The sequence below is a fragment of the Mya arenaria genome, chromosome 7, assembly GCF_026914265.1.
Source record: "Mya arenaria isolate MELC-2E11 chromosome 7, ASM2691426v1".
NCBI lineage: Eukaryota > Metazoa > Mollusca > Bivalvia > Myida > Myidae > Mya > Mya arenaria.
In genome coordinates, this window is record NC_069128.1 from 8,001,309 (window position 1) to 8,028,099 (window position 26,791).

The following is a 26,791-nucleotide window of genomic DNA, read 5'->3' on the forward strand; positions in this document are numbered from 1 at the left end:
GTGACCTTGACCTTAAGAGAAAGGGACACGGGTCTTGTACATTCTTATACAGTTGACATGGTCATTTTCATAGAAATAATTATATATGGAAATCTAAAAGCTACTGTATGAGATCAGATGTTTATGTTTTATTGTCCATCAGTTGATATTTAAGGTCATACATGCATGCTTACCTGCTTGTCGGCTGGGAGCAGCTTGTAACTCAACCACGCCGCCGGTGGTAGGCCTGGAGCATGTTAAGGCACTGCTCCAGGGAGAAGACCGGCGCGTCTTGTGGAGGATTGCCATAGAGGTGATATTGGCCGGTCCTCTCTTCTACCACCAGCGGCGGAAGGTCATCGTAGGATAGAGCCTATTAATTAAAGACAAAAACTGATATTATAGTAGGTTTAGTGTGGCAAGACTTTACAATGTGATCACATGGTTAAAACAAGGGGCCCAAAAGCTCTACTGGCTGGGTTTGTGTGGTCAACATCACTGTTTTCGAAAAGAACCAACCTCTTATGGGTATCTGAATACTCAAAACTGAAGACTGTATCATGTTCGCAAGCATTTATTACACATTAGCATTTTTTTATACTATTAAGGCCCATAATCTAATCATTTCAAGCCCATAATCTAGGCATGCATGGGCAGATCTAGCTGGTTTTTCAAAGGAACCCAGCTCTAATGGATATCCAAATACTGTACAAGTTTCATCAAGATACAATCAAAACTCAAGACTGTATCGTGTTAACGAACAATTCTTTACTGACATACAGGTTTTTTTTTACTTTCAAGGCCCATTATCTAGGCATGCATAAGCGGATCTTGCTGGTTCGAAAGGAACCAAGCTCTTATGGATATGTAGATACTGTACAAGTTTCATCGAGATACAATAAAAACTAGGCTGTACTGTGTTAAAGAGCAATTGTTGACATGATTTTTATACTATCAAGGCCCATAATCTAGGCATGCATGGGCGGAAGTGGCTGGTTTTCAAAAGAAACCGAGCTCTTATGGATATGTAGATACTGTACAAGTTTTAACGAGATAGAATCAAAACTGTAGGCTGTATCGTGTTAACAGGCAATTGTTTACTGACACACCCATTTTTTTTATACTATCAAGGCCCATAATTTAGGCTTGCACGGGCAGATCTGGCTGGTTTTCGAATTGAACCAAGCTCTTATGATTATGTAGATACTGTACAAGTTTCATCGAGATACAATCAAAACTGAAGGCTGTATCGTGTTAACGGGCAATTGTTTACAGGATTTTTATACTATCAAGGCCCATAATCTAGGCATGCAACCGAGCTCTAAGGGACATGTAGATACTGTATAGGTTTCATCAAGATACAATCAAAACTGAAGGCTTTATCGTGTTAACATGAATTGTTTACAGACGCACGGACGCACATACTACTTTCACATTACCATCGCATAAGCTCTTCTGGCCTTTGTCTATGTAAAGTAAATTGTAGTCTGACAAAATGTGAACACATAATTTCGCTTCACATAAGTGTCATGGTGTATGACCCTTTGGTGTCCAGTGTTACATCTCTTGGAAAGTTAAAGGTGTTGTTTTTGAAAGAATAAAGCAGAATGACTTATTATATCTCTCAAAATTTGTATTTTATTGAAATGGTATGAACAGGCATGTTACGTATTTTCATGTTTATGCCTTTCTTATCCAAATAACATCTTAATATCTAATGTCGACTTGTGAGTCCAGTTACATCATCGAATGGTTAAAGTGAAAATGAACACTGGTTCATGTCAATGATAATCATATAAGTGCCAGCAATGTTTAGATAATATACAGAAAAACTTGACATCAACACATAAGAGCAGATAGTGCCATCTTTCTGTCATATTGTCCTTGTTACATCACAAACAAAGTGAAATTTCTAAATGTCTGTTTTTACTTTCCATTTGGTGTTTTTATATTGTCCTTTCATTATCTTGAAGCTTACGTGCCATATTTCATTAATAGAACATAACATATGCAAATATAACATCTTGAATAACTCATAAATATTGGACACCAAGCCATTAGTGATGTAAAGAAAATGTGCTGGACAGAAAATTCTTGCTCAGATACCAAACAAAAAAGAAGGAAAAAGTTGGCGCCAAACAGTGTGCTGCATTAACGCTAGCCCAGTTGCCTGTGTCGGTGAAAAATTGACCTGGGCTACGAAAAATCCTGTAAGATGGTAATCTCAAGATGAAATAATTGGCCTTGTTGTTTATCTTGTCACTGTTGACCAACTTCCGGATAATCTCGCATTGTTAAGGATGTTTTCTTCTGCAGTGATTTCCCTTGTAATTTTGACAGATATTGTATTTCAGACTGTCAATACTTTTTTGATAGTGAAATATTGAAGTATGTATGTTGTGTTTTCTTTTTCAAATAAACTTGGAATTATTAAGTTACCGGAATATGAAATAAATGTTAGTACAATTTTTAACACTAATGCTATAAGCAGCACATGTTGACAGGACCTTCAACCTCCCCATACATCAACAATCCAACTGCCTTGACAGAATCAGCCCCCCCACACACACACAGCACCGCCCCCTTGCAACACAGGACCATACCTCCACCATAGCCTTGCATTCATACCAAATAAAACATTTTATTTTGTTTGAATGCAAGTATGGTTGTGGCGAGGTCCTGTTTAGTAAGATATTGTACAGGTGTAATATCATTACTTGTTATAACCATATAAGGTACTCAAGATGCGGGTGGGCTATGGAAATCTTGCTTGGACTATAGAAATCTCAGTCTGTAGCCCCATTGGCTACCAGGTAAAAAAGGTTAATTTCGCACACTGCAATCAAAAAGTAGGGTAGGGCAAAGGTGCAAGAAAAACTAGAAATGTGTCCATAGGACACGGATGCCCCCACTTCGATTTTTTGTCACAGAAAATAAGCCATAATGATTATTCAGGATAATCTGCACATATAGGATAAGTTGAGTTGAGTTGGGTTTTACGGCATCGCAAGACTGTATAGGTTATATGGCGCCATTCATCCTTTTCAAAAATTAGATCGGATAAGATATTTTTTAAGTATTGTTGGGAAATAAAGGGCCCTAACTCCTAAATGATTAAAGCGATTTCCATGGCTATCGAACGTGATCAAGATATTATGGTCACAAACATGTGTTAAAAGTTTGGTGAGGATTGGACAAACAGTTTTCAAGAATTAGATCGGAAACAATCTTCGGGACGTATTTTTCAAGTCTTTTTTTGCAAATAAAGGGCCGTAACTCCTAAATGACAAAAGCGATTTCCATGGCTATCGAACTTGATCAAGATATTATGGTCACAATCATGTATGTAAAGTTTGGTGAGGATTGGACACATACTTTTCAAGAATTAGATTGGAAACATATATTTTTGAAGTATTTTTGGCAAAAAAGGGCCGTAACTCCTAAATGACTAAAGCGATTTCCATGACTATCGAACTTGATCAAGATATTATGGTCACAAACATGTGTTTAAAGTTTGGTGAGGATTGGACAAACGGTTTTCAAGAATTAGATCGGAAACAATCTTCGGGACGTACGTACGTACAGACAGACAGACGTACGTACGGACAAGGGCAACCCTATATGCCGCCACTTTATGGGGGCATAAAAAGTAGGCAAAGGAAGGGCTCTAATGACTTCCAGAAAAAAAGAAACACAAGTCATGTTAATAGTGCATTCAGCGCAACAAATCTTGACATCATATTGATCATCCACACATGGTTGACTATAAAATGTCTCCACCATAACCACCAGTTGGAAATATTGAAGATCAACAATTGACCGCCAGATAGACACTAAAATAATGTAGTTGGTTCAAAATCATTGCAACTGTTGGGGGGGGGGGGGGGGCTCATTATTAAATAGCCTGTTTAGAAGTGTAGTTGTGAATATAATTTATACTATACTCAGTCACTCAGTGCAAAAAAAAAATACCAAATATTTTTGTAAGAATTTTTTTTACTGTAAAGAAATTCTGTTTTGTTGAATGAATTACAATTCAGTCATTTAGATTATGTAATGATAAAGACTCTGGACACCAGAGGAGAGATAAATTAATAGCTCTACAAGTCCATGTATATATTGTATAAAATCCATTGTATAGTTGACTTCAAATAAAAACACTCAACCCCTGCATGATTTCAGCCATTCTTGTTGAAGTCAAATTCTGTAATAAAAATAAAGCTTGGGAGCTATCAAATATTATCATCTGACTGAAATGCCAAACAAAAAAAGGTTTTTTTAAGGGCTAGTTAGGCAGATTTCAAAATCGCCCCACCCCCTCCCCCCCTACAGTGATATAGGCAGAAGACCGGATTAACCAATGTATAATTTAATTTCAGTAAATTTGTCAAGTACTTGTACAATGCATTTCTAAATTTAATTACATGATAACTTTTTTGAACTTACCTCAATGGATTGGAGGACTTGAGCTGGATGCGCCCGAGGTGCTGGACGCCCCCGAGGTGCTGGACGCCCCTGAGGTGCTGGACGCCCCTGAGGTGCTGGACGCCCCTGAGGTGCTGGACGCCTCCGAGGTGCTGGACGTGCCCGAGGTGCTTGGGCTTGAGGTGCCTGAGGCACTGGTGTAGTTGCCTTTTGTTTCTCTAAACAGAGTATAATGTTAAATAAGAACAAAAACAACTTGGCACAAAGTTTTAAATGTAACAAACAGTAAGTTATATCGTGGTAACATTAATTTATCTTTGCAGGATGATTTTTATAAACAAGGTTGAAATGTTTACATGATGTTAGACACACAAATACAGAACATGTAAGGGGAAGTCAACTTACTTTCCTTGATCCTTTCTGATCGGCGGAGGAGGGGTGTTGGTTCTGGGTCTACAAGAAAAAAAGTCCAAATGAAAAACAGTATTCTCTTCACATTGTCATTTCCTAATTTCTCGGTTGGGCCAGTCAATGCCTTACTCTGATTGGTTTAAAGTCTTAAAGAAAACCTAAATAAACAAGAGCTGTCACAGTATGTGACGAATGCCCCCGAATGTGACATTGACCTACGAACAAGGTCAGTACATGAAAAGTTGATCTTGCCTTTGTGTCAAATACATATGGCAAGTTATTTTAAATTGCCTCTGAACATAAAAAAATACCACCCATACTTGACAACCTACACTGTTATGTCCTTATATTCAGAATTCCCTTGTGAATAAACACTTAGTGTATCTTTCACCTTAGAGGTAGGGACATGGGTCTTGCACACGACACGTTGTCTTCGTATGTGGAACACATGTAGCAAGTGATTTTAAAATCTGTCCATACAAGGGAAAGTAACAGCCCTGACACGACAACCTATACTCTATGTCCTTATATGCAGCACTCCATTGTGAATAAACACTAAGTGTGACCTTGACCTTTGAGGTAGGGACACGGGTCTTGCAGGTGACACGTCGTCTTGGTATGTGGAACACATGTGGCAAGTTATTTTAAAATCTGTCCATACAAGGGAAAGTTACAGCCCGGACACGACAACCTATACTTATGTCGTTATATGCAGCACTCCATTGTAAATAAACTCTAAGTGTGACCTTGACCTTTAAGGTAGGGACACGGGTCTTGCACACGACACGTCGTCTTGCTATGTGGAACACATGTGGCAAGTTATTTTAAAATCTGTCCATACAAGAGAAAGATACAGCCCGGACACGACAACCTATACTTTATGTCCTTATATGCAGCACTCCATTGTGAATAAACACTAAGTGTGACCTTGACCTTTGAGGTAGGGACACGGGTCTTGCAGGCGACACGTCGTCTTGGTATGTGGAACACATGTGGCAAGTTATTTTAAAATCTGTCCATACAAGGGAAAGTTACAGCCCGGACACGACGACCTATACTCTATGTCGTTATATGCAGCACTCCATTGTAAATAAACTCTAAGTGTGACCTTGACCTTTGAGGTAGGGACACAGGTTTTGCACGCGACACGTCGTCTTGGTATGTGGAACACATTTGGCAAGTTATTTTAAAATCTGTCCATACAAGGGAAAGTTACAGCCCGGACACGACAACCTATACTCTATGTCCTTATATGCAGCACTCCATTGTGAATAAACACTAAGTGTGACCTTGACCTTTGAGGTAGGGACACGGGTCTTGCACGCGACACGTCGTCTTGGTATGTGGAACACATGTGGCAAGTTATTTTAAAATCTGTTCATACAAGAGAAAGTTACAGCCCGGACACGACAACCTATACTCTATGTCGTTATATGCAGCACTCCATTGTGAATAAACACTAAGTGTGACCTTGACCTTTGAGGTAGGGACACGGGTCTTGCACGCGACACGGGTCTTGCACGCGACACGTCGTCTTGGTATGTGGAACACATGTGGCAAGTTATTTTAAAATCTGTCCATACAAGGGAAAGTTACAGCCCGGACACGACAACCTGTACTCTATGTCCTTATATGCAGCACTCCATTGTGAATAAACACTAAGTGTGACCTTGACCTTTGAGGTAGGGACACGGGTCTTGCACGCGACACGTCGTCTTGGTATGTGGTACACATGTGGCAAGTAATTTTAAAATCTGTCCATAAAAGAGAAAGTTACAGCCCGGACACGACAACCTATACTCTATGTCCTTATATGCAGCACTCCATTGTGAATAAACACTAAGTGTGACCTTGACCTTTGAGGTAGGGACACGAGTCTTGCACGCCACACGTCGTCTTGGTATGTGGAACACATGTGGCAAGTTATTTTAAAATCTGTCCATACAAGGGAAAGTTACAGAGCCGGACGGACGGACGGACGGACGGTGCGATTTTAATATGCCCACCTTCGGGGGCATAAAAACAATATTCTTTATACAATTAAAATTGTCACTTAAGCAAAGCTCCAGATATAAGGATTTTCTATGAATTGCGACCTATTATGAGCAACCCCAGCATGTTTCTGGCACTAATGCAGTATTCAGGCTTTGCTGAGACAAGAACTTTTTTACCCATTAGATTCCCAATTGGATTAACAGAATGATGGAACATTCCACTAGATTTCATAAATTTAAATATCTTATATGCTCAAATTCTAAACCTTCACATAATCACCATTTAAAACATGTTTGCATTGGTGTTTCTACTTGAAAGTAATTCAATAATAATGGAAGTTAGGCTTTCTTCCAGCCATTATGATTTAATATTTTCAGAGAAATTTATGTACAATGGTTTGTATTGTATATTGCTCAACAAGCTCTCCGATAATTTATATTATAGCATCTCTGTCTTTGATTTTATTCTTTGTTACCAGTGATTTTTTTGGTGCAATTTACTGCCTTCTAAAGGTTGTTTCCCCTTGCGAAAAAAGACTATTTTTCCAAAAAAAAATTTACTCCCCCCTTATTTTTTTTCAAAATTTGATTAATGTAGATTAGGTTTATGAATAAAAAAAAAGCAATGAATTTCTTTAATTATAAAAAAAATCTTGACACTAATACTCTTTCACAGCATAATATATACATAAAAAAATCAGAACGTGTAAATTTACCATTATATTAACTATTTTTGGCCTAATTTTGAATTTTTCCCAAAGTCAACTTTTTTTCCCAATTTGCAAGACACTGGTGGTAAAAAAAATCAAAAAAAATCACTGGTTACAATCGCTTTTTGTTTTTCAAGCACATGGTTAATGATACGTAAAGTTGAAAGCATACATGTGATAATTTCTTAGGTCGATTCCGGGACACTCGTGATGTCAACGCACAATAGGGGGGTCCGGGGCATGCCCCCCCTGAATTTTCTTTCAATGGGGAACGTCTGTCGTGCATTCTAGAGCATATCTGGGGCTATTTAAGTCGTTTTTAACGTCGGGGAAAATGTACCTATTTTGACTGCCAAGACATATTTTTTACTTGACATGGTTTGTTTTTTTCTGCATTTTCTTCAAAAAAATAAATACACCAGATATTTTCCCAGGCTTTAAATGAAATGCTAACCAGGAGGATATGCAGTCTACTTTCGGTTTCATCAAAACAGGAAATAAACAACTATAGGGGCACCTGTTTTCCCGCGCTTTTGAGAACATGCGACGTGTCTGTCACATCAGGAGACCCGCGGTTTCTGCAGGGCGTGATATTTGTGGGTTTGAACAAGAACATCGACTGAAGGATTTCAATTTTATTGCGTTTTATAATCATACCAGCATGAATTAATAAAAGAGCTGTCACAGAGACAGCGCGCTCGACTTTTCCGCTGCTTTTCAGTGTAAGGATTGGTTGGTTACATGCAAAACCTTAACCAGAATTTCTATGTCATATAAAAAAGGGGCCATTATTTGTATTTAATGCAAACTAGAGTTATCTTACTTGGTTATTTAAGTAGATTGGATGGTCGAGTACCATTTTATAAAGTCTCAATGCAATTCATCCAGTAGTTGCTGAGATATTAACCTATGTGTGCTTACATGCAAAACCTTAACCAGAATTTCTAAGTCAAATAATAAAGGCCCATAATTTGCATTATATTCAAAAAAGTGTAACCTTACTTCATTAATTCAGTAGGTTATATAGTTGGGAATACATATGTAAAGTTTCAATTCAATACATGATATATTTGCTGAGACATTGACTTAAATGCTGTTACATGCAAAACCTTAACCAGAATTTTTAAGTCGAATAATAAAGGCCTATTATTTTGCATTAAATGCAAACTAGAGTTATCTAACTTGATTAATTTAGTAGGTTGGATGGTTGAGTACCATTGTATAACGTCTAAATGCAATACCTCAAGTAGTTGCAGGGATATTAACCTATGTGTGCTTACACGCAAAACCTTAACCAGAATTTCTAAGTCAAATAATAAAGGGCAATTATTTGCATCAAATGCAAACTAGAGTTATCTAACCTGGTTAATTAAGTAGGTTGGATGGTTGAGTACTACTGTATCGAGTCTCAATGCAATACCTCAAGTAGTTGCAGGGATATTAACCAATGTGTGCTTGCACACAAAACCTTAACCAGAATTTCTAAGTCGAATAATAAAGGCCTATTATTTGCATTAAATGCAAACTAGTTATCAAACTTGGTTAATTAAGTAGGTTTGATGGTCGAGTACCATTGTATCGAGTCTCAATGCAATACCTTAAGCAGTTGCTGAGATATTAACCTATGTGTGCTTGCACGCAAAACCTTAACCAGAATTTCTAAGTCAAATAATAAAGGCCTATTATTTGCATTAAATGCAAACTAGAGTTATCTAACTTGGTTTATTAAGTAGGTTGGATGGTTGAATACCATTGCATAAAGTGTCAATGCAATACCTCAAGAAGTTGCAGAGATATTAACCTATGTGTGCTTGCACGCAAAACCTTAACCAAGGGTTGACGCCGACGTCTACGCTTGGGTCAGTAGTATAGCTCTCCTTATTCTTCAAATAATCGAGCTAAAAAATGATAGTTCGAAAAAAAGTTCAAAACACTAAAATTCCTTATGGATGCGTAAGTTGTTTAAAGTAATTTAAAGTATAATGACGTATCGATTTTGAAATTCGAATGGAATATGGGATTGTTTTCCGTGTTTTAATTTTGTTTTTGTTTTTTTACTCATTTTGTCACTTTCTTTTCTTTTGATCTTTGATCTTGCCTTCATGCTCGTTTGTCGGTAAAATGTGTGAAAAATATCAATTCATCAATTAAAAGCCATCATTCATAAGACCAAACAAATCCATATGAAAACAATGAATTTGTATACAAGAACCCTCCCCAACTCATAAGCACAACAATAGGCCGATAGATCATTTATCGGGTGATTGACGATGACCTCAACGACACACATACCAATTAACGGATTAGTGTCAACATGTCCTGTGTTTTACAACCAGTGTCCCAGACAGGCAAAATAGCTGACTTACATTGGTAGAATTAAGATAATCGATTTAGAGATATTTTTTTTCGTTTTTTTTTTATACGACTTTCCGGGACAAACATGCACCGTCCGTGACTCCGTGACAGAGATACGATTTCCGGGATAATCCCGGACGTCCGGGACGTTATCACATGTATGTTGAAAGGAATAAATAAAAATAATCTGGAGCTTTGCTTGGTTATACTGTACAGGTTTCATCAAGATACAATCAAAACTGAAGGCTGTATCGTGTTAACGAGGATTGTTTACAGACGCACGGACGCACATACTATGTACACATAACCATCGCATAAGCTCTTTTGGCCTTTGGCCAGTAGAGCTAAAAACAAGAAAAAAACTTATATAAACTTTCTATAAACACTAAACTCCCACTATTTAGAGAGATGACAGTTAACAGAAGTGAGCTTATCTTGATTTCTTATTCTTCATTCTTTATTGTACTTGTTGTTCACATGCAATCTTACTATAACTATTCAACTCTTACACAATATCATTGACAACAAATGTACATATTGATGGGTTGTATGAAGAGATGACAGAAAGAAAGATAAATGTACTAACTGGCCCTCCTCCGCTTTGCAGGGGTAATTGGCGAGGGGCTTCTGCCCCTCTTACCAGGGAGGCGGGACTCATTGGCCACCTCGCCTTCAGCTGTCAATAAATAAAAAAGTTATTTAAAAACAACATCTTATTTCTTTAAAAATAATTAATGTTTTTATAAATATGTTTCAGTTATATTGCAACACAATGATTGAACAAAACTTTGATTGCTCAACCTTAACAGCTGGACCAACTATAATGGCAACCACTAAAACATATCTGTGTGGTCCCGACTTGCATTTTCAGTTTTAAGCAGTCATCAGGGCATCAGCAGACGACTCGTAAATCGCTTATTGTTGTAAAATTCCAACAAAATTTGAAATCATGCATTTAATGGCAAAGTAACATAGTTTGAGATTTATGAGTTGACAAGGCAGCTCTGAAAGTTCATAGCTAAATGTTCTGTTGGAAGGTGGTTCTAGTCCAACATCCAGTACATCCAGGCAAAATATGACGAGCATTAACTGTTACAAGAATTCAATTGGTCAATGGTTACTTAGAAGGGTATTCTAATTCTATGAACTAACCATTTATTTTACATGAATGTTTATTTTTGAAAAACATTAACAATGATAACTTACTTTAGAATACAACACATTTGTTTTGTTACACATGTCAATTTGTTGAAAAGCATAATTCCTATGTTCCACAATTTCAGTGATTTTTTTTTGGTACAATTTACTTTAGCTGATCTTTCTTTTATTCTGAGATCATTTTTTAGCTTAGCCTAACCTCGACTTCAATGCCATTTTTGGCCATATTTATTTTATTTTTTAAATTGATGTTACGTATATATATGCGTAAATGCGTAACGCTGGCTACGCCCATGGTCTAGAATTACCTGTTTGTTCATCTTGGGTCTTTTTTTTTTGCTTTTCAAATTATACACAACTAAATGTTGTCTGACCTCCAGACAGTCTCGACTGAGCGAGTTAAATTCTCAATAAGTTTCACAAAGGTATTCTTCTCAACATCATAAATATTACTAGGCATCCCTTAAATTGGGAAATTTTATTGCTAAAACATTCTTTGACTACAGAATGGAAATAGCATATCTAAATTGGGACATTCTAAAAAAATTGCCATGTGAATTGATCGGATTATCAGATTCGTGAGACAGCTACAACACAGAGGGCAATCATTTCGTCGCAAAACATCTTATGCACAATGGGCAATCATTGGCTTGCAAGATGCCCACAGCATGGCGGGCAATCATTTGCTAGTAAGACGCCTACCGCATTGCATGCAACCATTGGCTAGCAAGTAGTGATGAAACGATTATTGAGTACAATGGATTAATCGCCGCTGACAATGATATGTCGGCGACAATCAATAGTGGTTGCCAAAAATCGATGTCTAATGTTACTTCCGGTTTTCTGTTTGTTTTGTGGTAAAATTCGAGTAAATGTCAAATAGGCTTTTGTCAAGTTTGTGTTGTGTTATGTTTTTTTGTTATTAAAGACCAAAAAAAAGATTATGGAAATTTACTTACTGTTGCAAAAAGAATGACTATAGCATCACACATATTGATTCCAGGTTTAACCATTTAAATGATCATGATGATACTATCAGTGTTCGAAATTCGCTGTAGCCCGATAGCCCGAGGCTACCAAATTTCAGCTGGGGCTACCGATTTTCCATAGAAACTAGCCCAACCGGGCTACGGTTTTTTCCTTATGTGATTTTAAAAAAAACCAGCCAATTAAACGTGTTACGCATCGTGTTTTTTATACGCAAAGCCTTATTATACAAGAATGCGTCCTTCAAGGCGACTGGAGCTACTAAGTCGCCTTGACAAAGGCGAAGTCGGATTCGCCGAAATTTACGATGATAAAAAAGCTAATTGCTCTGCTATTCAGGGCTCAAGCCATGTGCTGAATGTTTGTTTATTTAATCAATGAATATAATCACATGTCAAAATTAATTAAAGCCCGAAGAGACAAGTAATTATCGATCAGTATCTAGCCAGTAACTGTGTCTATTAGCAGCAGTCAAACTCTATGACGTCATTAACTCCGCCCATTATGTAAATTAACGGATGGAGTCGGCAGTTTTCGACAACAACGATGGCTATGAAAATCATTGATATTTTATTTATTTCATTTAAATATATTTCATTTATTAGCTAAAATGAAAAGAAAGATATTTAAGTTTTTAATGCGAACAGAACATAATCATTCTACAAAAGTTGTCTCTAATGCGGAGGAAACAGGTGCCCGCTTACTTCCTGACAAATTTAATCAAAGTGAAAGGAGAACTGTCGGATATAGTTAACTCGTTGTCTGTGTACAGTACAGTAAGGTTCTATTTTATATCGTTGAATAGCTTTGCCATTAATTTTTAAAGAACAATTATAGGAATATTGGCAATATAAACATCGATATATTTTTGTTGTTACTTCTGAAAATTGAAAGTGAAACTGAAAGTTGAAAAGAGAAAAATGTCATTGCACAATCGCTGGTGCATATCGGATTTGACAAGGATGCATTGGATAACAGAACTTATAGTACATGCATAACTCTTTCCATTAAATAAATGATATGTTCAGAAAATATTTTTCTCTTTTTTCTCGTATTACCTTTTTGAAAACTTTATTAGTTACTGAACTTTTGATGACTACACTAATATATGTAGGACTACAATTTATTATTGACACATTTGGGAGAATTTATTGAAACTGTATAAGTGTGCTTGATTAGATGATCAGAACCATTGCGGAATCGTATTTAAAAATTATTCCGAACGAGTGATACTTTTAAGTGTTTAAGTTTGGGCTAGTGAAATTGGTTTCGGGCTAGTAAAATTTCCTATCTGGTAGCCAGAATGGGCTAGTGGATTCAAAGCCGAATTTCGTACATTGTTCTATGTATAAAGAATGTGTTCGTACATTGTACTATGTATAAAGAATGTGTTCCTTACTGAATTTTCGATTATTGTCCGATTCGATTCGATTATCCATAGCAACTAGGGTCCGATTTTCAAACACTACTAGCAAGACACCTTATGCACAATGGGCAATCATAAGCTAGCAAGACGCCTTATGCACAATGGGCAATCATTGGCTAGCAAGACACATTATGCACAATGGGCAATCACTGGCTAGCAAGACACCTTATGCACAATGGGCAATCATAAGCTAGCAAAACGCCTCATGCACAATGGGCAATCATTAGCTAACAAGATGCCTTATGCACAATGGGCAATCATTAGCTAGCAAGATGCCACATGCACAATGGGCTATCATTGGCTTGCAAGATGCCCACAGCTTGGCCAACAACCATTTGCTAGCAAGACGCCTACCGCATTGCATGCAATCATTGGCTAGCAAGACACCTTATGGACAATGGGCAATCATTAGGTAGCAAGATGCCTACCTCATGGCGTATATCGTTGGCAGCAGCAAGAAGCCTACCACACAGCGGGCAATCATTGGCTAGCAAGACACCTACCCCATGGCATACATCATTGGCTATCAACACGCCTCATGAAAAATGGGCAATCATTAGGTAGCAAGATGCCTACCTCATGGCATACATTGTTGGCTAGCAAGAAGCCTACCACACAGAAAGCAATCATTGGCTAGCAAGACGCCTACCCCATGGCATACATCATTGGCTAGCAAGAGGTTTCAATATGAGGAACTTTAAATAATAAGTGTAATTTGACATAGCATTGTGTGTAGTTTTCCGTTATGTAAAATTAAGTTCTGTCTAAACAAACATTTAATAATACACCATTTACGTACTATTTAAACCCATTGGCACAACAGAGGTCGCATAAGAGCATTTTTTCACATTCCAAAATCATGTGGCTCAAATGTACCAGTATCCACATTAAACTAGAACTGTAAGCCATAGGCTAACGAATACCCCCCACCCCTCCATGTCTAGGTTGTTTGCCCTGGAGTTAGGCCGGACAAAGCTAATTTTGCCTACAAGGGGAGATAACTCCAGTCAGGGTCATGTGACCTGTACCAAATTCACAGAGGCGAAAGTTTACAACATGGCCATTAATTTCTGAAAGTTTGATAAAGATTTGTTGAATAATAACAAAGATGAATCCCGGACAGGGCTTATTTTGCCTACTTTAACACATCAAGGGGAGATAACTCCAGTCAGGGTCATGTGACCTGTACCAAATTCACAGAGGCGAAAGTTTACAACATGGCCATTAATTTCTGAAAGTTTGATAAAGATTTGTTGAATAATAACAAAGATGAATCCCGGACAGGGCTTATTTTGCCTACTTTAACACATCAAGGGGAGATAACTCTGGTCAGGGTCATGTGACCCGTACCAATTTCACAGAGGCGCAAGTTTACATCATGGCCATTAATATCTGAAAGTTTGAAAAAGATTTGTTCAATAACGACAAAGATGAATCCCGGACAAAAAAAAACGGACGGACAGACGGACAGACAGACGGACAACCCGATTCCAGTATACCCCCCCCAAACTTTGTTTTGGGGGGTATAATAATAAGTTCCCGCCAGTCAAAATATTCGCCTTATTTTAGAAAATTCATAACAAGTTACTGGCTATTATCAATCAAGTGTTTGAACAATCATTTAAAAAAGAAGATACCAACATTTTTCGGCAGGTATGTATTATATGCAGCAGTCAATTGTAACCACGACCCTCCAAGGTCCAGGGAAAAGCGGGGTCCAGTTAAACCCCAGGTAAAATCTCGGTCCTGCAGGGACGAACAGATGGTAAAATACCCGCCAAATGCCCCCGCACCCCAGGGACCCCGAGTTAGGCCCATTACCCGCTATAATTTTGCAAAAACAAAACCACCCGTTCACCCAGCACCTTGAAGGTAAAAACACTGCCCATTTCCCCGGCTATCCCCGGTATACCCCCGAAAGTTTGGGGGGGGGGGCTGACGTTACAATTGACAGATGCATTATCCTAAATTAAATATCAAAGGTTGATCACCTACACTTGGAATTATTAAGTTTTTAATTTTAAATTAATTAAAGGGAGACAAATCTTACAATACACATTCATCACAAATTATGCAGATGTAACTCTGCCTGCTAATAACTGCTATTAATAATTATCATACAAACAAGAAAATGGTCTGCCAAGGCTGGGTCATGGACAAGGTCAAATTTCAAGTAGCACAAAGAATTCTATACATGGGCAAATGTTGTTTTTTTTTTCTAAAGAAGCTTTGATTGTATAACCAGAAAATGAAATGCCATGCTAGTACCCAGATGATCACATGTGCAGTAGCTCTCTTCATTAACTTCGGAAAAATAGCAAGTCAATCGTAATATTTTTTTCTGCCATTTCTCTACACTCTGACCCTACCTTCGAAATGGCGCCTACCATACAATTTTTATAGCCAGTTGTTAAAAAACTTTTTTTTTTCTTTGCGTTTTAATATAAAGTTTAAAGCTGCACTATCACAGATATACTATTTTTACAACTTTTTTATATACTCTCTTGGAAAGAGCAAATTTTTGCATAAAATCTGCAAAGCAGTGATTTAAGTATGTTGACAAAAAATCAGATCGTACATTTTCATGTTTCCATTCGAAAATTAATGATTTATGGCTTAAAGCTGCACTCTCACAGATCTACCGTTTTTACTTTATTTTTTTGTCTTTAAGCAAATTTTTGCGTAAATATCTGCAAAACTATGACATAAGACTGCTGACGAAAGGTCATATCGCAGATTTTCATATTGTTGTTAAAAAATTAATGTTTTTTGGCTTAAACCGTTTTACATGTTTTTTTTAACAAAACTATAAAAATCTGCGACCTGATTTTTGTCAGCAGTCTTATTTAACTGGTTTCCATGGATTTTTGCGAAAAAAATGCCTCGTTCCAAGACAAAAAATAAAAAAAGTTGTCAAAACGTTCAAAGACAAAAAAATAAAAAAGTTGTCAAAACTTTCAATCTGTGAGAGTGCAGCTTTAAACCATTACTAACGGTTTAAATATAGTGCACAAGGCATCAAATTTTTAAACTTAAATATAAAAATCTGTGATCCATTTTTTTAGCAGCCGTCTTATATAACTGGTTTCGATGGATTTGGAAATTGGCTCATTCCAAGACAGAAAATAAAAGTTGTCAAAACGTTCAATCTGTGAGAGTGCAGCTTTAAAGTAAGCGAGGGGCAGCTGTTTGGGTCTGCATCATACACTCGAGTATCTGTGTATAGTAACACTATGTTAAGTTTTGTTCGGAAAGGTAAGCCTGGTCAGCTAAATTCTCTGAAAATCTCACACCACGCACAGGCGACACCACGTGGTAAGCTACATGTACACTGAGCGTACTTTTATTATTTGGGCATTTCTTAAGTATCACTTTAACCCTAGGGTAAGCCGAAACCAACCTGGCTCGAGGTTGCCATAATAAAAAATCCCGTTTCAAAACCAGTTGGCAGCCATTTGCATATAGAGAAACCACGTGGCCTTCACAACAGACGACAAATTGCTCATTTCAGCAATAAACAACTTAAAACGCAACGATAAATTTATGTGACTAACCCAAAAAGTCCTACCAGTCTTCATATGACTAACAATCAAAATCATTATACTACACTTTTGTGCAAACATATCTAATTTTTTTATCAACAGTAAAAAAGAACCACCCTTCCACTCACCGGAAAAACTCAGTGTGCGATGAATCCGAAAAAAGCGGGAAACACGAGGACCTATTATTAGGAAACGTCGACTCACTGATTATTCGTCACATACCAAATTAACTTGGACAATTCGCTAGCTTATCAAGCTAAAGTAAATATACAATGTAACCAGTTCTAATGAGAAATAATATATTGAATAATTATTAAACATGTGTGTAAAAGTAAACAAGCTCATTTCCTCTCACATGAACTACTCTTTATTCTAAAGAGGTCTAAAATTATTTGTTTACATCACGGACCTATACTGGGTGAGTACCTAAAATCGGAACACTTTTGGCACTATTTGTGAAATATTTTTAGTTACACTTATACCACAACTACAAAATTTTCCATCAGCATACTAGGATTCAAGACCAATTGGTTGATATAAATGGCATTTTTCAAGATACTACCAATCTGCATGAAAAGTACTTTATTAACCGCACAATTAAGGACTGCCATTTTCGTCCTCGGAGTACCTAAATATGGAACAGTTTTAATTCGTTATTTATTTTTCTGTATTCTTTTAAAATTATTGCTCCATGTTTTGTTTAAGTAAACTAATAATTTATGTTATTTCTAGCTTGTCATTTTTGTCAGTAAAATTTGATGATTTTAGTAAAATACGGGCTGTACGAATATGCTGTGATTGTGGCAAGCATGAAGTCTTTCCCCCGCGAGCCATGTATTGACATTTGAACATGAAAAACTTAAAATGGTCGCAGTATTTGAAATACTTACCGGAGAATCGTGTTCTTTAAAACTTGTATCTGAAGCTAGCATCTTTATTGATTAAAATCGTAAATAAACTGATCTCAATTGGAAAAACACTTTTATAATGGCTGTTCCATATTTAGGTACTGTTCCGATTAAGGTACTCGCCCAGTAAACCACCATTCGTGTTTACATTAATTAATTATTGATACATTTTGTAGCAACAATTTTATTGTTGCTCTCCCCTAAAATAAGATTAACTATTGGCTTCAGCTTACACTATTTGAATTATAGAGCTGTCATATCGATTGAAGAGTGCTTTAAAAGCTGCACTCTCACAGATTGAACGTTTTGACAACTTTTTTTTATTTTTTGTCTTGGAACGAGCCAATTTTTGCGAAGATCCATGGAAACCAGTTAAATAAGACTGCTGACAAAAAAAAATATATCGCATTATTTTATTATTAAGATAAAAAAAATGATGATGTTTATTTAATGCATTTTTCTTAAACCGTTAGTAACGGTTAATTTTCAAATGGAAATATGAAAATATACGATCTGATTTTTTGTCAGCAATCTTATATCATTGGTTTGCAGATATTTACGCAAAAATTTGCTCTTTCAAAGACAAAAATAAAAATGTTGTAGAAATTGTAAATCTGTGAGAGTGCAGCTTTAAATAAAAGTTACGAGGGCAAGAAGTAATTTGTATACACCTATAGCTCTGAATATTAGGTCACATCGTCCCACTAACAATTCAGACCACGCAAACTCTCTAAAGGAAAAATAGCTTATCAATCTGATGTTAAGTACCGAATACTCACTCATTTATTAACAACTGCCTACACATTTTCAGTTAAATTACTTTATTTAAAAGCATTCATGACATTATAAACTCGCTTTTCTGGATCTGGGTCTCAAACTCAGGCTAAAGCCGTTTTTGAATATAGGGCAAAGAAATAATTTCAATAAAACTTTAATGCCATCTCGGATGGGTGATAAAATTCAGTCAAAATTCATACATAAAATTGAATTCAAGTCTCAGCTTTAAAACAAAGTTTCTGAATACCACTGCTTTATTGTTTGAATAGAAAGTGTCTGCAAAATTTATGCAAAAATGTACAGAAACAAGCTCAGTAGCATAAAGTTTTAACATAAACCCTGTTAAATGGCACTGGACAAACACCAAAGACATAAAACAAAAAACAAAACTCCACAAACAGCACAGTGCATACATACTATACATAAAAAAATTGGTATGTTTATCAAGGATTGTTAAAACAAGTCAAAGCGAACGTCTTCAGCTCAGCTCAAACGCAAATACGCCAAATTTTGTATACAATAATAACTATAAAAGCGAATAAAAAACATACAATACAAGCCGATACCGTGCGGACTGGCCATACAGGCCTTTAAAGGGTAAATGCAACATGATGAATTGGTGGCATGGAAGGGCATGTCTGTACAGCCTCAGTCCCAACCACACGCCCATTTACCATACTGCTATTGGACCTCCCTAACGCCACTTACAAATATACGGCCACTTAACACCAGCTATACCACTGGTGCAAAGAATATGTTTCTATGCTACTTCGGGCGGAAAACATACTCGACAACGCCATCATTGTATAAAAAAACCCAGCGATATCGCTAAAATAAATTAAAATAAAATAAATAAATATGTCCATATTTACATAATGATAAAGTTTGCATGTTCCAGAATGTTAATGCCGTGCGTGTAAGTAATGGGATGTACTGAAAATGTAACCATATCTCATAATGTGCACCAGTCCGATTAGGGCGAAAAGCACCATAGTTCGCACAATTTTGAAATGAAATCGTAGCAAGCCTGCAGTAAAAATGTTCATACACGGTAACACATTCTCCCATTTTCAAAATATGCCCGTTTGATAAAAAGGTCAAATAAAATGTAAATCATACTCACGTGTGTCGAAGTAAACACAAGGCATAGCTGCACCACGGAAGTGTTGACAGCTCGTTTTCTTTGCACCACCGGTAAGTGGTGGAGCTTGCGTTTAGTCGCCTTGCAATAGTTTCATGCTGGTCCATTAAAAACTTCATTTACTACCAAAGTTCAAGTTCGTGTTGAACTAATAATAGTGTATTGACAAAAATGTACCCAAATGCCTATGTACAAAACATGGCGACATACATATTGTAGAATTAGACAAATGAGATACAACAGTAAAATTGTAATATTATTTATATATTGATATTATTAAAATTGTAAACATATTATTGTAATAAATAGACACGCATATACTAGTAGTTAAAGAACATTTGTCGTTCTTTATTCCATTGCAGCTGTGTTCTTTGGTTTCGAACCTAAATTAGAACTCGCATTAGGCCAATGGCTGTCTATATATGTAATAAACACCTCTGCACCGAAAAATCCAACCCAATATATGTAAGTTAATCGCAAACTGAGCAAGGAAACTAGTTTAAACCCCCAGTAGAATTACATTTTGCTGACCGACCATAGGCAGTGTACCACCAATTCTTGAAACACAGCTCTAGTAGTATTATGTCTATATGTTGTGTGTTGTGTGTGGATATATGTGCCGTTGTTCTGTATTTCTGGATGCCACCCTGACCGAATTCACAGAGAATTAAAGTTTTCGACTAGTGGACTTGTTATTGTAGTATTTTATCGACCTTATTGGTCGTGAACATCGTTAGCATTTAAAACTGACATAATTGTGGAAGTAAAGAGGGGGCACAGTTATAGTGGATACAGATAAAGGAAGTTGGTAACTCAAAAACAAGACAATTGCCGACAACGTTTTGAATCATGATTTCGGTTTCGCACAATTTTAAATATTTACCAAATGGTTAATCTTATTTTCTTTACAACGAATATGAAACAAGTTATAGCATCATTACATTAATCACCCTCGTTGGCACACATTCAGACGAGAGATTGATCTTGTGTTATTGGTGAAACCGGGGGAATCACTTTGTCCGGCTTGTTGACTACAAACCAAACTTAACTGAACCCAGGCCGGGTTCCATCGATCAACGGACGCCTTGGTGAAAAGCGAGTGTGCTGAAACGAGTGCCATTACAACTGCACTTACCAGATAAATAATTTGAATAACGTTTTGCATGCACAATTTTAAATATATCACAATTAGTATCATACTCACGATTCGAGTCACCGTTGAGAACAATTCAAACCTAAACAAAAGCAATCGCGAACAAGTCGCGAACCGATGTTCGAATGTCAGACTTCAGTATGCGGTGCAAGAAATAATGGGAGCTGCGTTCAACTTATGCACACATATAGGAAGGCGAGTTCACTTTAATTTCTATTGCGAAATGAGTTTGGTTTAATCAGAAATACATGTAGACATACTTTCCATTTGTATACATTTGAGAACATAAGATATATATTTAAGTTGCCAAGTGATCAATGCCATATTTATAATATACAGAACATTATATGACATCGCATAAAATACAAAACTAATAACAATTGTATACATATAGAGTAAAATCAATACATGACAATATATGACAGCGAGAGATCAGTGTGAAATAACGTTTATATAGGCTATCACTAGTCATAATAATAATGATACTTGTTTCTTAAACTAAATGCATAATTAACATACATGGCAAAATTTCTATTCACTTTAACATTTCCAGATTGCATTAATTCAACAAATTTTGGCACGTTTGGTCTAGTTTGGCACGTTCGGTCTAGTTTGGCACGTTTGGTCTATTTCGATAATTCTTATTGATATATGAATTTATTAATTCGTTATACAGAGGGCATTCAATAATAAAATGAAATTCATCTTCCAAAACATCACACACACTACATTTTCTATTTTCAAAAGATACTGGTTCGGGTCTGTGCCATCTTCCTGCTTCTATTTCTAATCTATGAGATGATACTCGTAATTAATATATTTCTTTTCTAAATTTATATATATTAACATTTGTCAAATAAGGTTGCAACATAAAATTACAAAACATTGTATAAGTTCTTGCACGTGACGAGTCATTAAGTTCTGACCTACAGATTTGGATAAATGTATCATTAAGTCTAGACTTCAACAAAGACATAAATATATTTTCATCACCAACACCTTGATTCAACCAAGCATAATGTAATCCAAGAGATTGTAACAAAGTACATACAGATTTTGCCCAAGACTTACAATTTGGCTGTGTTTCTATGTAACTACACATTTGAATGTCAACACCTTTAGTATATTTATGATCTTCTAATTTAACAATTTTTAACCAATATCTTATTACATTAACAGCTCTTCTGCTTAACAATGAAGTTCTACCAAGCTCTCCATAGATGAAATTATTCTGAGTTTGAATTTTAACAGATGTGAAATAATTCGATCCGTTACCCCTATGGAAGGTTAGTCACGTTGAATAACTGGTCAATTGCAACTTGATAATAAACACCATTAAACTTGTGATAAAGGTATTCATTTTATATTCTGACAAATCAAAAGAATGAAAGTAATAGTTATTTTCACAATGTTTATCAAAATAATTCAAACTCTGTAAAATTGCTATCATCGTACGAACTGTTTGACGCCAACTGTGTGATTTAAAATAACTGCGCATAATATGACGTCATACGCGCGTGTTTTGGTGAAATGTACAGATAATATGAATTTAACGTCAGTAAGTAAATTTTGACATCTAATGCTATGCATGGAATAGTTTCGATCATGCGTTTCCATTACGGATGGAAAATCCGATCATCGGGCAAACAGCGCCCTGTTTTGCACGTGCAGTCGGGTAGGAGGTTCCCATCCGATCCGAAAACACGTGAAATTTACTTATAATCTAACTCGTCTTAAAATTGAAGTTTTTTTTTTTTTTGTGGTTAAAACCCAATGCTAAATGACATTTTTTACATTTATTTCAGCTATTAAATACTAACATCTACGTTTATCTATGCGTATAGGTCATCTTAGGTCACAGTAGATAAAAAAAATACATCTAATTTGACAGTGTTTTCACAGTCCGTCATGTCAACCTCCGCCCATAAAACGAACATATGTATTCATATATTCACCCTTCTCTACAATAACATCCTCTTCCTTCTCAGATTCAGGTTGTAATTTTACATCTTGGTTTTCTACCCAAACCTTCCTATCACCCCTTTCCGTTTTCTCTAACTCATGTAATTCACCAGTTCTTTCTTTCGTCGATCCTTCCTTGCAATAGTCAAATCCAGTTGGTGATTTATCAGACTCTCCTGTCTTTTCATCTACCTCCGTCATCGTTTTCTCCAGCTCATGTGCTTTCCCCGATCGTCTCTTCTTTTTACATTGACTGTGCTCTATTTTCTCCAGCCCAGTCGGCATTTTATCAGACTGTACTTTCTCCTCATGATCTTCCCTCCTCGTTTTCTCCAGTTCAGGTCTTTCACCCGATCGTGCCTTCTTTTCACCTTTACTGTGCTCTATTTTCTCCAGCCTAGTTGATATCATATCGGACTGTCCTTTCTTCTCATGACATTTTCTTATCATTTTCGCCAATTCAGGTTCTTCACCCAATCGTTCCTTCTTTTCACATTGACTGTGCTTTACTTTCACCAATCCAGTTGGAATGTTATCAAACTGACCTCTCTTCTCCTCTCCCTCTCTCATCCTTTTCTCCAGCGCATGTATTTCCTTCAATAATGCTTTCTTTTCATCCTGACTGAACTCCATATTATCTAGCCCATTTGGTAAGTTATCGTACTGTATTTCCTTGTCTTCTCTTCTTCTCATCGTTTTCTCTATCTCAGCAAGCTTCTCCGACTGCCCCGTCTTCCGATCGCCTCCCCCATAATTATTCCTCTTTTCCTCTGATTTCTCAGCTTTTAATTTATTTTTGTCGTTTTCTGCGCAGAAGCTTTGAATTTCTTCCAACTCGGCCTTCAATTTGTCGACCAGAGATTTCCTTTCATACTCTGTGGCGCAAATAATGTTTTTCAACTTTGTATGTACTTTGTTAAGCAGTGCTCGTTTATTGTCGTTATTACCGCTGTCGAATTCACCCATCACTGATTCTGCTTTTAATTCATTCAACTTTCGTTTCTTCTTGTGTTCGCTGTTCTCCGGTTTGAATTGTGGTTCCTTGGTCATCGATTTGTTCTCGTCACGCCTTTCATCTTTGTGTTTGTCATCCTCAGCATCCAATAGAAATAAAAAAGAAAAGAAAAATACCTTTCATGCACAAACACTATATAGAGATATATATAACACACTTCAAAAAGAAAACAGGCCACGAATCACCGATTGATAAAGAAATACGCAGATGTATAGAAGGTAGCTAATATAAGCGTGAATCCTCCCTCTTGAGTACCGAAGAAGAAGAAGAAGAAGAAGAAGAAGAAGAAGAAGAAGAAGAAGAAGAAGAAGAAGAAGAAGAAGAAGAAGAAGAAGAACAGCAGCAACAACAACAACAAAAACAACAACAACAACAAATATGTTATTGATAATGATGATAATAATAATAATAATGTAATGATAATATTTAGTGAAGAAGGCACTTTTAGGCATAATATGATGACAAAAAAATGTTTTGCATTATGTTCTTCTGTGCAATCGGACCACTTAACAATAAAACAATAAACGTGCAAAATACTTTCTAAACTAATCATACAACAAACACTTAGATACAACTGTTGGTAAGATAAGTCTACGATGCCTTTGACAATTGATCGTGCATGAAAAGGTAATAATGAGCTTGTAAAGCCTCTCTTTCTATGATTTTGAATACAATAGTCGCAAAACATAGGTTGATGCAAAAAAGGATATAATAAGTGTATAGATATTAATATATGAGCGATCTTTGAACTGTGGAATTCGTGACCACGTAGCTATTAATTATAGTTCAGCCTCAATGCTAGTACTAAAAATTAATCACTGACATCAACTTTTACAGCTTTTAAAACAATTATTCACAAAGTAGATTCGTAATTATACATAACAGTGTATGTACAGTTTTAACTATTTTGCTTACCCGAGCACGTATCTTATTATAACGAATCAACCGTAAATCATCTGTGAACTCCTTATCCTGTGCCTTTAGCTTTTTATCTATTTGCTTTCTCCTCTTCAATGATACTCTGTGTTTATGTTGCCTGCCTTCGGTATGTTTTCTCTTCAAGGGTACTCTGTGGTTCTGTTGGTTTTCATTGGTTTGTTCTCTTGTTAAGGGTACTCGGTGGTTTTGTAATTCTATCTTCTGCAGTTTTCGCACATATGCAACCTCCTTGTCCTTTTTTCTCTGTAGCATTTTAAACATCATTTTCCATCTCCTTGGACCGCCTCTTATTTGACTCCTTCGTTGGCGTTCTTCTTCCAACACCTTCTGTTTCTTCTCCTGCTTCAGATGTTGCTCATGCTCAGCGTAATCTATTTTACGCTCACTCTGTTGTTTCCAAAAGCGCTCTGCTGGTGTCGTAGTTTGACGCTCTCTTAGTGTCCGCATTGACTCTTCGTACTCAGAGTTATGTTGTCCCGCTATCTCCGCTTCAAATCTTTCTTTGTCTCTCTTTTCATACCAGTCCGGGTTCTCTCGGCGATAGTCTATGTTTTTTATCAGTGCGTTCTGTCTGGCTCGCAACCTATTGATGATCTGATTGGTATCAAAATCACGCTGTGCCTTTTGGTCTTTCACAAATTGGTCAATAGTTTCGTGGCGCGTTGTGCGATTTGGAAAAACATGAGCAAAATTCAAACGGAAAGCCAAGCGTCGTCTGCCGCTAGGGGTTAACAGCTCTAGAAGCATGTGGATGAGCCCTATGTCCTCGTAAAGAAACTGCAAAGATGGGAACCCAAGTGGTTGGTAGTGAACGTTTTCAACACATGCTGTAACAAATGACAAAGTCATTCTTTCTAGTCGTTCCATGCCACGGTCTATACGACCAAAGCAACTTGTCACGGTCTCGCGTAGAATTTCTCTTACAGAAGGCATTTATTACGCGTCTTTGATCAGATTTGTCTGACGTTTGAGAAACAATCTATTAACAATATAGGTTGCTTGGTAATTACGTCGTCGTCAACGGTGTTTTACGCATGCGTATATGCGTGCGCAATTCTGAGAACGACGTCAGAAACGAGCTTTAATTAAAAAAGTATTTAATCGTAGTTCTTTTTGAATAACACACACTTATTATAAGTATTCTGGAATTAAAATATTTTCTTAATATGTATTAACCTATCATGCTTTGCTCAATTGGGTGGCTGTGGATACGGTTGGGGTTTCAGACAACTACAACCCAAGTCGTTTAAATCCATCCATGAACGGACATTACGTACCATGGACATTACGGACCAGACGTAACGGACCATATTTTGGGACATGGCGGATCATATAGTTTGGGACATTACGGATCTTTATTTATAATTGTATTCACAGATTGTTTTTACTTTATATCATACCATATTTGTAGACAATATGGGCTACGATATACATTTTACTCACAGTTTCCTTTAACATTTTAACTAGGGATGCAAACGAATATTCGAATATTCGAATATTCGATCGAACGTTTGGTATTCGAATGTCAAAATAGGTATTCGAATATTCGATGTTTTTGGTGAAATAATAAATTAATACACTTTTTGCCTACAACTGTCATCTTCGTCTGTCTTGTTTTTACAACGACCCCTAATGTCATAGGTGTGAACTTGATGACACTATACACGCGTCATATCGGATATATCGCCGGGAACTATAAACAGTCTCCGTAATTTTGCATTTACTGGCTGTTAGACAAGTGACATAAAACACATTCCAATTATTTTTGGTACTTTTAAATGACCATGCCAATTAAGGGTTTAAGAGATCGGCCTTTATACCAATGTTTTGTCTTCACTGCTAATCAAGCTTGGCGATATTGCTCAAATCGCCTTGATGATACGAAGGACATGTGCTAGTTACTGTTTCC

General features: G+C 36.7%; 1 protein-coding gene across 1 annotated transcript; it reads right to left on the bottom strand.

The window, feature by feature from the left end:
- Positions 1 to 4,426: 4,426 nt before the first annotated feature.
- On the bottom strand, positions 4,427 to 25,815 carry LOC128240458 (trichohyalin-like). The gene is made up of 5 exons (XM_052957105.1): positions 24,859 to 25,815; positions 22,922 to 24,059; positions 10,461 to 10,550; positions 4,810 to 4,857; positions 4,427 to 4,620 (listed from the first exon to the last, which is right to left on the bottom strand). The coding sequence occupies exons 1-5, from the start codon at positions 25,813 to 25,815 to the stop codon at positions 4,427 to 4,429; spliced, it is 2,427 nt and encodes an 808-aa protein (XP_052813065.1).
- Between the last annotated feature and the right edge of the window lie 976 nt (positions 25,816 to 26,791).